Source organism: Ceratotherium simum, chromosome 34 (genome assembly GCF_057802395.1).
Source record: "Ceratotherium simum simum isolate JZ-2026a chromosome 34, ASM5780239v1, whole genome shotgun sequence".
In the NCBI taxonomy this organism is placed as follows: Eukaryota; Metazoa; Chordata; class Mammalia; order Perissodactyla; family Rhinocerotidae; genus Ceratotherium; species Ceratotherium simum.
In genome coordinates, this window is record NC_141933.1 from 30,790,756 (window position 1) to 30,804,054 (window position 13,299).

Consider the following 13,299-nt stretch of genomic DNA (forward strand, 5'->3'; position numbering starts at 1 on the left):
CCCATAAATCTTCCTCAAGTTCCTCTTTCCCCATATCCACCCCATCTCCACTAAGTGGATTTTGCTCTTTCAGTCCTGTTCTTTTTAGTCCATTCTTCATAATGGAACAAGCATGATCTTTCTCTTTAGTGGCTCCTCATTACTCTCGGGATAAAGTCCTAACTCCTGAACTTGACTGATGAGACCATACATGATTTGGTCAGTTCTTACTTTCTGCCTCCACTGTACTCCTTAGCCATCCTGAATGCTCCTGAGTGCTCCTACCTCTTAGATTTCACACATATTAGTTCTCTCTTCTCTCTAGCTCAGTATCTCAGACTCATCCTTAGCACCTAACTCAAGACACTTCTACTCGAGCATTTCCTGGGGCCCAGGTGTGGATAAAGTGTCCTATCTACAGAACCTGATAGCACCCAGTACTTATTCCTATTAGAAAATTTATCTTACCCTAGTGGGGGAGACAGACAAGTGAGGAGAGTGTGGGTTCTTGGGGAAAAGGGAGCATAGAAAGAGTCTTTTCTTATTCTTTGCTGCCTGGACCCATGGTATAGTGCCCTGCATACACTAAGATGCTCATTATATATGTGTTGAATGAGTCAATCAGCAAGTATTACCGTCAATGTTCTCCTCCTATTTCCACTTGGCCATTTTTATGCTCTGGCAATCTTTAAGTACTTGAGGCATTCTGAGGGTTTCTCTCATTTCATTTAACGCTCACAACCTCCTGTGAAGTTGGGATTACCCCATTCCATATTTCATCCTCAGGTAAGAAGTGATTTGCTCAAGGTGAGAGGGTCACAAGACTTAGGTTAGGATTCTGGCCCTATGCCCAGGGCCCTTTCCATCTTGATTTTGGTGTCAAACATCAGTCTGCTTTAATTCTACCCAAATTTGTCCTCCATCCATTCCTGTCCTGATGGCTATTTCCATTGGTCAGAGTTCCTTGTCAAATTCAAAGAGACCTGAGAGTATGGAAAAGGTATGAGCAGTGAGAGAATTTTGAGAAAGGTCACCTAGAAATCGTATTTCCAAAACTTTGGTTCGGTGGCTGCTAAGGAGAGGGGGGATTTGGTCTGAAAGAAAGTCAGGGGTTGAGGAAACAGGAGTTCGTGAACTTGTATCACCCACTTGAGTGGAAATGGCTTTATTTAAACTGGAGAAGTCATTAGCCCTGGAACATAGTGTTTTGTGCTTTTGTCCACATGGTGGGGTATGAATGGCAGTTGTCCCCCAAAGGGAAAGGAGCCAGCACATAATGAGTGTCAGGAACATACGGGTCAGGAACTGGTTTTATCTTCCCCCCTGATCCTGTAAACTAGGTATTTGGGCAGCATGAGAAAAATTCTGATTGGGAGAATTACCCAGATCACACAGTCAGTAAGTGGCTGAGCTGGATTCAATATCAGGGTTGGCTGGCTCCCAGGTGCTTTGCATCATATGGCAGACAGTGGATTCTGGAGTCACAATGGATGTGTTAAAATTTGGTTCTATGACTTTACTAGGATGTGTGACTTTGGGAAGCCACTTAATCTCTCTGGGCCTCAGTGTTTTCATCTCTTAAATGTGGATACTAGTACTTTGAGTTGTAGTGAGGACTAAATAAGGTAATATGTATAAAGTATATCCCTATAGGTATGAAGTGCAATATAAATCGTAGCTACCATTATCAACACCATCACCACCACCACCATCTTTGGTCTCTCTACTTGCCAATAAAGGCAGATTCTTCTGGGCCATGAGATAAATGTGTACTCAGAACATTCCTCTTGAAGACTTTAGCACTCTTTGGAATTTAACAATTGGTCAAGGGTGTTGGGTACATGACTCAGAATACATACCAGGAGTGATTGAAAGTATTGTTGAAAAGCAACAAAGCAGACCACAGCTGTATGATGGACAGATAACTCAGCTGGTTAGTTGGGAGTGCCTTCATAGGAACTGTCCTGTCAATAGGGTTCGTGTTTTCAGGGGGAGATAGTAGTTCAACTAGGCATGTTTGGATGTTCTACTTAGGAAGTGCCAAAAATATATTTGAATTGTCTTGATAAGATTACTAGTAATATTGAAAGTACACATCATGTAATAATTAATGTTTTGCGAGTTCTTACTAAATGTCTGGAACTGTGCAAAGCACTTTGTTATCTTCTTTAATCTTCACAACAATTCTTATGTAGTGGGCATTTTTATTCTTTCCATTTTATAGATGAGGCAACTAAGGCTCACAGATGTTGAGTGAGATCAGGGTTGTCCAACAGGTAAGGGGGAAAGCTGGCATTTGAACCCAAGTCCAGAGTCCATGCTTTTTCTCAACTACTGTCATGTATTCCTTCTCATACCCTTATACTGGGGCTTCTTAGCAATCTCTACTGGTGCCTGATTTTGTGGATGACCTCAAGACGCAGTCTTCATTCATGTACAGACTCTATCACTCTGAGGCAGATTCTCCAAAGCAGAAGGGAAGAGAAGAGCATTCTCAGATGGAAAGATGCCCCTTGAGAGTTGAAGTTGGGCTCTGATCTTTATTTTTTCGTGGGCAACGTCTTCCTGTTTGAAACCAGAAGGACAGCTGGCTTACAAGCTCCTTGTAAGGGAGCCAGGCTAGACTCTTCCTAGTGTAGCTTCATATTTTTATTCTATAATGAGAAATAGATTTGATAGTAGCAACTAGAATTTATTTTAGGCCTTTGTTCCAAGAACCAATTAAGGTTTCCACTTTTCCTTGAACTAATTCTGGTATCCTTACATTTTTTTGGATTGAAGGTTAGAGTGTCCTGGACTAAGATGTCTCAGCAGTATCTTTACCTAAACTCCTTCCTTTTTTTTTTTTTTTTTTGTGGTTTCCCAGCATCCTTCTCTTTAGGACTTTGAGTATCTCATAAACGTGGTCAAAAGGACTCATCACAGTGATTGGAACTTATGGATGAGATAACACAACTTACTCTCAAGAACTTAATTAGTTTTCCTGGTGCTGACCCTCTAAGAGGGAGAGTTATCAACCATCCTATTTTTTCAAATCAGAATTTGAGAAACAAGATTTGAGGAAGGATTTTTCTTAACATTTCCTGGTTCAAGAAGCACTCTGGAAGACTTAATTATTTTAGGTTAATAGAGAGAGCAAGACAAAGCATTTTGGTTTTTCCAGGACACACCGTCATTACACATATTGGTCAGAGAGAAAATTGTGGCTGGGTTTCTTACCAAAGCTGTATCTGTGTAATGTGTGTGTTGGCGGGAGACTGTGGTGCAGGGGAAAGGCAGCGTTAGTTTCAGTCCTTACAAAAAGATGAATTATCTGTTATGGGAGAAGTCTCAGGTAGCTACTCTTTCCTCTAGAATTAATAAATAAAATCAGTGGAGGTCAGCTGGAGTCTTTGAAGAACAGTTTATTTATTTTTTTTTTTTTTAAGATTTTATTTATTCAGCTTTTTCGCCCCAAAGCCCCAGTAGATAGTTGTATGTCATAGGTTCACATCCTTCTAGTTGCTGTACGCGGGACTCGGCCTCGCGTTGGACGGAGAAGTGGTGCCTCCGGGCGCTCCCAGGATCCGAACCCAGGCCGCCAGCATCAGAGCGCGCGCACTTAACCGCTAAGCCACAGACCCGGCCCTGAAGAACAGTTTAAATCAAGAGGAACTGCTGGACACAGCTAGGAGAGTCTACAGCCTACGTACTAATTCTGAGATCTGGACACATTATTTCCCCCTAATTCTTCCTTGCTTTTCCTCCTTTTTCTTTGCTGTTGTTTTTGGGTGCTTACCATTCATCAGACATTTTGCTAAGCAATTTACATACATTATCTCATTTAATTTTCACACAAGCTTATGAGAGAAGTATGATTGTTATCTCCAACTGACAAACAAAGAAATCAGGGCTCAAAAAGGTGAAGTAACTTGCCCCAGATCAGGCAGAGGGAAAGCTAGAGCCAGAACTCAACCCCAGGTCCCTCTGCATCTAAACCTTGACCTCTCAACCACCACATCATACTGTTCCTCACCAAATGTTTTCTGTTATTTATCCCCAGGGACAGGATGAGAACTTCAGTCAATGTTGTGGGTGACTCTTTTGGGGCTGGGATTGTCTATCACCTCTCCAAGTCTGAGCTGGATACCATTGACTCCCAGCACCGAGTGCATGAAGATATTGAAATGACCAAGACTCAGTCCATTTATGATGACATGAAGAACCACAGGGAAAGCAACTCTAATCAATGTGTCTATGCTGCACACAACTCGGTCATAGTAGATGAGTGCAAGGTACCTTTCCCATTCATGGATATCGAAACCTGTATATGATAGTGCATGCTCGATTTCTTAAAACAAAAACAAAAGCCCTGCATGTATTATTTTCACATTTATTTTTCTAAAGAATCATGTAACCTAAGTTTCTATATGAGTCCCAGATCATCTAACTCTGTGTCTAACATGGCAGGAAATAACAGGTCTAACAGTGACAGAGCCAATCATGAAAGAGCTTATTTCATCCATGTGATATACAACAGTCATTCTGATTTCACCATCCACCCACCCCACAAGTTTGATTGGTTTTCTTGAATATTTTGCAGAAGAATTTGTGGTTTCTACATCTTTACTGGTTTTCAAATATTCTATTTCTCAAGGGAAACACCAAGAGAAATACCCAGAATTATTTGATTTATATAACTCAAGTATTCCTCCTTGTTGTATATCACGTATTGGTAAAAAACATACAAACAGAACTTTGTTCAACCATTTTTCTCTTAATTATTTTTGCGGGAAGGTGAGTTTTGACCCAGCAGTGACTTTGCTCCAAGAATGGGAAAGCAATTTCAAGTAAAGGCTAACTATCCTTCAGGACAATTATCCATAGATGTCTTTTAAAAACCACTACATTTCACACACTGCCTGGCAGCGCCATCTTTCCTGAAGCATGGATGTTCTGGACTCTTTTCCAAGCTGTTGGGTACTAAGTCTTCAAGCTCAATGGGCTCTGTCTAGCATTCATTGTAACTAACTTGACATTGTCAAAGACCAAAGATAGAGTGTCGTGACCAGAGTGAAGCAAACTTGGAGAAACCCTGACAGGTGACCAGTCAACTCTGGGGGTTGGGTTGCTAAAATGGTTCCAGGCAGCAACCGAGGACAATCTGAACCCAACACAGATTTCTGTTACCTTTTTGACTCCTGTTGACAAGATATCATTTAATAGTTAATTTCTTCCTGTGTTATTTTTGACTTGTTCTAAATGTACACCATGACTTCTGCTAGGCAACTAAGGATGACACAGAAACAATTCTCTTTACTGGACTGTAACATAGGTCCAGAAGTCTAATGGACCAGCCACAGTCTTCTGCCCATCCCTTCTATATCAGGTACATGTGTGGGTGAACCAGGGCTCTGATACAAATTACAGAGGGACCCCACCCATGAAGAGGCAATTGCGTAAATTAATTGAGTCAGTGAAAATGATTCAAATTATTAGAAGTTCAGATGTACCTAAAGGGTATACTCCATTCTCCTGGAAAGTTAGTGTTTCCCACATCTAAATGAATGTGCTGGATTATTCTCCATCAAAATGTTAGTTTGAGTCAACCAGGGTCAACATTCCCATGGAATGGCTTTATGCTCTATTGTGTTTAACAAGTATTTATTGTGTGCCTTGTGGATTTCAGTTGAGTACCCCCATCTCATTCCTATGACCTCTGATATTTTGATCATTCATCAAGTGTTTATGGAGTGTCCATTATCTGCAAAGCCTGAATTAGGCATGGCAGGACAGCAAAATGAATGTATGATTTTGTAGTGGAGATAAGGCTTGATCCTAAATTACTGCCATACAAGGTAAAATAGTAATATGAAACAAAGTGAAATCACCATATATATTTTTTAATTTTGCAATTATGTATAAGAAGAATCCTAGTGGTCAATAGCATGGCCCTTTTGGAGCGTCTCAAGAGGCTTCTTAACAATATTGTATAGGATATGTTCTGAAGAAGAGGGATATAGGCATGGACAGATCTTTAGATTTCAGACTTCCTAGATTAGATTTTTTTTCTTAAAGGATATCAAGTACTTCAGGAGAAATTTGCTCCATTTTTTAAACAAAACAATTCAAGCCCTAAAGGGAGATGTTGTAAACTATCCCTACCACTGGAAAGTAAGCCCGTGAGGGGAGAGACTGTGTCCCCATTTATCACTGCTGTGTCATAGCACCTAAGGCAGTGCCTGGCATGCAGTAGGTGCTCTATACACATTTGTTGAATGTATCCTTTTAGCATCTTGACCCTATGCTTTATTTCAGATGTTTTTTGCTGGACACGTCCATAGAAATAGTGGCTCAGTCTCTCTATATCATTGACTACCCAACCAACTACCTGCAGATGCGTTGGCGAATTAGCATTTAGATGGTCAAATGGTGAAACTGAGCAAGTCATGGAAATGATGAAGTGGCCATATTGGTTTAATTAACTATTCCAGCTGTTTGCATTTTTTGGTGAAGTGATTGGGTTCAGCTCAGTGAAGGTTAGTTGGTCCTCAGCCTTTGCTCGGGGAGGCATATTGGCTCTTCTCACTCTAGACCGACTAAGTGAGTTGACATTGATGCGTGAAGGAGGCAGCCAGAGCTGTGGAGATGAATTTGCACACTTTCCCAGAATATCTAAGTCACATTTATTCATGCCTTTGAACTTCCTCCTGGTCGATTCTCAGTCTCACTGTTTTAAAAACTGAGATAGGAGACATCACTGTTTACTGCCAGTGCTTTCCCCTTGTTCTTTTTCTATTGCTCAGGTAGTTGGAGCGGAGAGGAGTGGAATGGACTGGGGAGTGGAGTCCCGGCTTCCTTTAGCCCATCCAGAAAAGGAAATGCCAAAAAGCTGCTGTCCCAGCTACTTTTGGAACAAAGGCCCCAGTATTTAAAAAACCTAAAACCCACCACCACCCCAAAGTGCTGTCTGGTTTTCCAAAGGCTGATTTATAATGTTACACAGCTATTGATCTGGTTCATCACTGAAAGCCAAGCAGGCACATTCAAGGTCAGAGTGAAGAGGCAGCTTCTCCAGGCAGACAGTTTGTTCCTGGCAGTCTTTCCTGACAGTTCACTGAAGGGGAAACAAATTTGCTGCAGCTCTGGTCAAACCACCTCAAGCATTGTTACATCACGTTGGTCTCTGTTTTCAAACTCTTGCTTTGTAATAGTAGTTTGAAGTTGTGCAATAGCTTTTTTATTTTAATCATAATAACTGCATGGCGGGGGTAGTCATTGCTTGTTGCATGGTCTTCCTAAAAAAAAAAAGTGGGGGCCTAATGGGGATTGGAAGATTGAATAGTTTTTATTTTCATTTGCTTGGTTTGTGAAGGGCACTTGATTTTCTGTTCCTAGCATGTTGTGTGTGTTTATAGTGCATGCGTTTCACTTCCACTTGGGTAAGAAGAAAAGTCAGATTTCTTTCAAACATTGCTGCATTTGTCATGTCTTCATATCCTAATGCTTCCATAAATGCAGTCTCTCCATTATGTGGAATATCAGTCGTGGGTTTAAGTTTGCACATGACGTTGAGGACAGACAGATGGAAGGTAAGCTAGGAAAACTACTTAGAAGTGGAGGGGAAAACCTCCTGTTCTGTGTGAGGGTTCAGTTTGCTTAGAGCCAGGGAAGCCTAATGTAGACAGCCCAGTGATTGTATTTGAATGTCTACATTGAGATAATTGACATATATAGATGTCACTGATCCCAGGCTTTTAATCCCTCCCTTTTCTTTTTAGTTTGCCTATTTGGTATCCAAACCATCATGATTTCTGATTTTAAAATGGAACATGTATAAAATCCACCTGGCCTCATTGCAACTGAACCTTTCACATGCATGAGTAGAACTAGCTGCCTAGTTCTGGATTTGGTTCCTCTGTGGTTGTATGGAGTAGCACAAGGACACTATTTTTTAAGGACTGCATTATTGTGTGATGGGTCAATGGGTAGTTAGACACCCCCACCACCCTAAAAGCATGGTAGAAGTTATCCTCCAAATTGCAAAGTATCTCTAGTCCCTCAATTACCCCCCAGGGCAAATATGTATATTTTAATGTTCACAGATCAATGCTGAAAACCAAGACCAACTCAAAATCAATTTGGAAGGAACAACATTTAAAACTAACATTTAAGTCGTGTAGTATAACCTGGATCTGGTGCTCCTCCACATAACCCACGGGGTGGTTTTCTGGTTCGTGGCCTGTAAGCTGGATGTTGATGATAATTATTTTCAGGTAACTCTGGCAGCCAACGGAAAGTCAGCTGACTGCAGTGTTGAGGAAGAACCTTGGAAACAGGAAAAATAAGGACATGACTCAGCCAATTCTTGAATAAACTCCCCAGCATATCTTATGGTAAAAGAGGATATACACAAGCGTTCTTTAAAAAGGAAAAAACACGTCTACTTCTGTGTTTACTTAATCTGCTAGCTGAGGCTTAGAGGATCTGTTGTGAGTCACTCGTAGGCAGGGTGCTGTGTCTTCGCCAAATGATGCTTCATAACTATCTAGTTTCTCACTGTGTTATTGTTTCAATGGATGCTGCTGGAGGGATTGGTTTGAATTGAAGACGCGTTCTTGCCACCTTCCCTTTTCTCTCAAGATGCAGAACTGTGGATGCTCTTTTCCCAGGGGACATGACTAAAGCAGCATGGGACCCTCCAGGGACTAGGGAAAAACGAGCAGATGCTCAGTGTGTTCTTCCTTCAAGTGTTCTCCATGCCTTGCCTTGTAACGCACAAGAGATTCTGTTAGAAGCCTCTAGAAGTAAATCCCTTTAAATGCCTTGTAGATTTTACCCTTTTGTTGATTAAAAGAAAGTACCTGTCTTAGAGAACTCTTACAATTTATCTTCTGTATACTCTTTAAGCTGAATGTTTCAAAGAGCATTGTAGTGGGAGCCATACTCTTAGACGCACCTGATTATGGAAGCCACTGAATCTCTGCTCTTCCCCACCTAGTCTATGGGAACAATTATTGAAATTTCAAAGTGTATTTCATCACGTGCTCTAAATTTGATAGTGGATTAGGATGCAATTGGCATATAACCGCTGTATATATTGACAATAGTAAGGGAGCACAGTCAACATCAATTTTAACCAGATTCGAATATTCAAATTTGTTTAGGTTTGGTTTGCACCATGTGGCATAGTGAAATCGAGTGAGATTGTTTGATCTATGCTTCACTTTCTTTGTTTCATCCATAAAATTCTTATTTGGGTTTCTAACAAAAAAGACATATTTAATCCCCAAATTATTTCTGTCATATTCTCATCAAACTAGAAGACCTAATCATTTTACTCTCCTCGCACATGGAGGACAGTTGGGTTGACTGTGCTCCTTTTAATACCATCTCATGATAAAAACAGAAACAGAAATGAAATATTGTTAGTTATCTAATATGTAGGAAGTTTTTTGTTATATTACATCAGAGCACATAAAACCAGTTACAGGACACAGTGGGAGCAGAGGCAATCTTCCTCCCCAATATTCTCTGTGGAAAGGAACAGAGAACAAACATATGTGCAAAATCATATAAAGGTGACGTTCCTATGGCATAGTCAAGGCAGCCTTGAACCATGAAGGGGAACACAGGATGGCTCTGCACAACTTCACAGATGGAATCTTTTCAAGGCTGTGAAAGTTTGCAGAAATAAGTAATATAATTGGAGTAGCACAGTGCCTTGCATACTGTAGGCACCCAATGACTCCTGAATGATTGATTCAGCAAGCTAAATTTTTCAATGTTTGTACTATCATTTTCTATTGAATAACCCACAGTATTTCCCTAAGGTTGCTGGGTTTGGAAGTTTGCTGAGGACTTGAACATGAATCATTGGGAAATAAAGCACATTTGACTCTATGGAGCGTGGTCCACATGTGGGAGTAGGCTGGTCATCTGAGGCCAGCAGATGGATGCTGAGATATTCATGAATAGTCATAGAGTCCAGATTCTCTGAGCAGGGGGTGTTTATGGACATCACATAGCCTTTATTACGAACTCCTTGTGACTCTTCTCTTCCAAATCACATGCCTTTAGAATGTACAAAAGACATGAGATTCCAATTGTTTTTGTCTCTTAAACCCTAGTTATTTTTGGATAAGGATCACTACTGAGCAGTATTAAGCAACTTTTTGCCTTTTTTTTTTTAATGGCATTAGTCTTCATTTTCATTTGATGGCCAGTTGACAGGGTGGCCAAGGACGTGCTGAAATGTAGTAGTGGAAACTGCATTCTTTAAGCAGATGTCATGGGTCAAGGGGACAGTTCCTGGCTTTAGCTGTGACGCTGTTAAGGATTGTCTTAGAGTGGTGCTTCCAAGAGCCTTTTTATGGTGAAGAGAAGGATCTGGGTGAGGCATCTAGGAGCTTGTGGTTTTTGCTGTTTAAGGCCAGCTTAGCACCTGTACACGCTGACGTGTTTCTTGAAGGAGTGGTCTCAGGGTCATCTTCCCAAGACTCTGCCTAAAAGTCTTCCTGGTTTCCTTTGTCTTCCACTTTTTCCCAGTTATCCAGTTCGCCTATAAATATATAAGCGGACAATGTATTCAGAAGAAACAAGGTGCACAGCTTAACAAAGCAGGTTTTTCGGGTTTGAGACTGTATACAATAAGTTTCATGAGAATATACTTAGGAAATCACATTTATCTGGAAATCCAACAAATCATATTAATAATAAACAATTTCTCAAATTCAGGACTAGCCTGAAAATTCATGACTATATACAGCTGACATATGACTGTGTCCCCTGTTTTTCTTAGGCCTCCTTCATTCCTTTTATGCCATGCCCATTGGGGTTTTCCTTGCCCAGCATATGTGCCATAAACAGAACAAATAGATTCAGAGTATACCTCTAATGACCTTTTTCTAAATAGGATATGTATAACGTGTCAGTTATATGTAGAGATTTATATTAATAGGTCCAACACGGATATAAATGCTGGTAATAGTCCATTAATAGTTGATGATGCATAAATGTTATATTTATATACAGACGTGGCAGGCCAGATACATACACTGCATCCTGTGTGGTCTGTAAGTCAGGGCTTTAGCAACACCATTGTGTTAGAGACTCATTCACTCTTTCTAGGAATCAGAATCATTTCAGGAGAAAACCGACTAAGTAGACTTCAATGCTCCCCTTTCTCATTTTTGCTGTTGAGAAACCCAAGAGGAATCACCATTTGATTACCTACTACAATTCAATGACTCAAATCCAATCAGCGAGAAGAATGGCTTATCTCTCCAGGTGAGACTTTCCCTTGGATCTTTGAGGATGTGCCTCCCAGGCAAAAAGCATCAGAGAATGAAGGCAATCATGTAGATCACACAGATTGTCAATATAGGACTTCAGGTGACTGTGAACCAAGTAGATGTCAGATTCAATTCTTTACTTCCTATTGGGCGTGGAAACACAGCCTATAGCCTCATTGCCTGCAGAAGTTACCATGCCTGTAAAAGACAAATATTTACTTCTCCTCTCCAACTCCTGGTCAGCCTAAAGAAAGAGTGCCAAAATGCCTAGCTCCTGGGTTTAGATTGGTGGAAGTGGAGAAAGGCTTAGGGGAATTTCAGTTCATGGGGAGATGACTCCTGGTAGGTAATGCCAGGAATCCCAACAACAGATTGATTAGAGAGTCTCAGGTCATTTCCACTCGTGCATGGAGAAGTATATCATTTGCATGTGTATCTAGTCAAGAAGTCCTTGAGGAGTTGGGTAACTGATCCACTGGGTCCCCGAAAAGAAACCCAATCCTGCCATGATTTTGCAAATAACACACTTCCCTTTGTTTTCAATAGCAAAAGTTATGGTACAATATTTCATTTTTGACAGAATCAGGGGTTCTGTCTTGCTATATTTACCCATGAAACACAGCAGTAAATCAAATAGAGACGTGTGTGCTCGGAGAGAATTCTCCATAATTCAGACTCTTGATGAACAAGCCTCAGCAGCCCGTGCCTGGTGTGATGACTCAAAGCGCTCAGCAGTTACACCCACTGGAGGTGGCTCTTCCCACTCCGCTGCTTTTAAACTCTCGGGGCCGTGCATTTGTCTGGGCTGCTGATTCTGCTTTGCTTATTCTCCAAATGAATTCATTCCAAGCCAAGACAAAGGACCAAATGGGATTTCTCAGCTGTTGTGAGACTCGCTCTTTGAATAGTAAAGTCTGGGACCCTCAGAAGATTCAGTTTAAGCAAAGAGCCTGAAGGAATTCTGAAGTGAGAGTTTTGTAACTCTAGTTGTCAGAGAAGACTAATGGTCTCAGTATCTGTGGCAATTCCTGGCTAAAACATAGAAGAAGGGCCATTGAGGGCCAAGCCAGGCAGGATGCGCTGCAGTCAGATTGTGCTCCTTGGACAGAGTGAGTTCAAAGCCGCTCATGCAACATTTGCTTATGATTTTCCCTAAAGGAAAACCCAATTTCGCACTCTTCCTCCTCCTTTCTTCTTATTCCATTTATCATCGTTGCTGCTTAAAAGACAATTTAATAAACGACCATACGAGTTAGTTGCAAGGGCTGGTTTTAGAGTAGATGACGGGAAATCTTAATTGAATAGTATCTAATTTCATAGCATAATACAGCGAAGTCAGGTAATGACAGAGAGATGATGAGAAACAATCAGTTGGTAGAGGAAACATTTGACTTAGACTGCCAATTTTTAGCTGTATAACTTACACAAGTCACTTTACACCCAAGCCTCATTTCTTCCCATGGGTAAACCAAAGGGGTTGGATTAAATGATTAAAATCCCCTCCCAGCCCTAAGAATCTATGATATTATTATCTCTGCTTTAATTTCTTCTTGCATAAGAGGCTTACTACTATAAAATACTACTTATTTATATTACATTTTAAGTCAGAGGGACCCACAATAATGAGTATTATTTTTCTCATCTTACTTGGGGGAAATTAAATTCAAGTCTCTGTCTTCATTTGACTTTTTACAACAAGTTTGGAAGATGGCCGCATTAGTCCACAGTTTGGTGTTTTGGGACACAAACAGGCATCCTTTTATAAAATTGCCCTTTCCCTAACTCACTGTCCTAGCACAGGTAGCAATTCAGCTCAGGGAAAAATGCTGCCAGAGTCACCATGCGGGGACTGGACGAGTCTACATCCTCACTCAAGGTCTTGCATCATTCCTTCTGCACCAACAGAGCCCACTCCAAATACTCAAAACACAGTTTTCTCCAAACAGTCCTAATTGCCAGCCCAGTATGGGAATTTGGGAGTCTTTGGCAAATAAACTTGAACGCTCTTATGAAATTTGGTTCAAGACTTAAACGATAACAGCAACTA

General features: G+C 40.8%; 1 protein-coding gene across 1 annotated transcript in view; it reads left to right on the forward strand.

The window, feature by feature from the left end:
- The window catches only part of SLC1A2 (solute carrier family 1 member 2), a 73,597-nt gene extending 61,226 nt beyond the window's left edge, over window positions 1-12,371 (forward strand). The window contains exons 10-11 of the mRNA XM_087423132.1: window positions 4,022-4,253; window positions 8,235-12,371. Of these exons, the coding sequence (XP_087279258.1) occupies window positions 4,022-4,253; window positions 8,235-8,306 (304 nt within the window). The 3' untranslated portion in view covers window positions 8,307-12,371. The remainder of the gene's footprint in view (window positions 1-4,021; window positions 4,254-8,234) is intronic.
- Window positions 12,372-13,299: the final 928 nt, after the last annotated feature.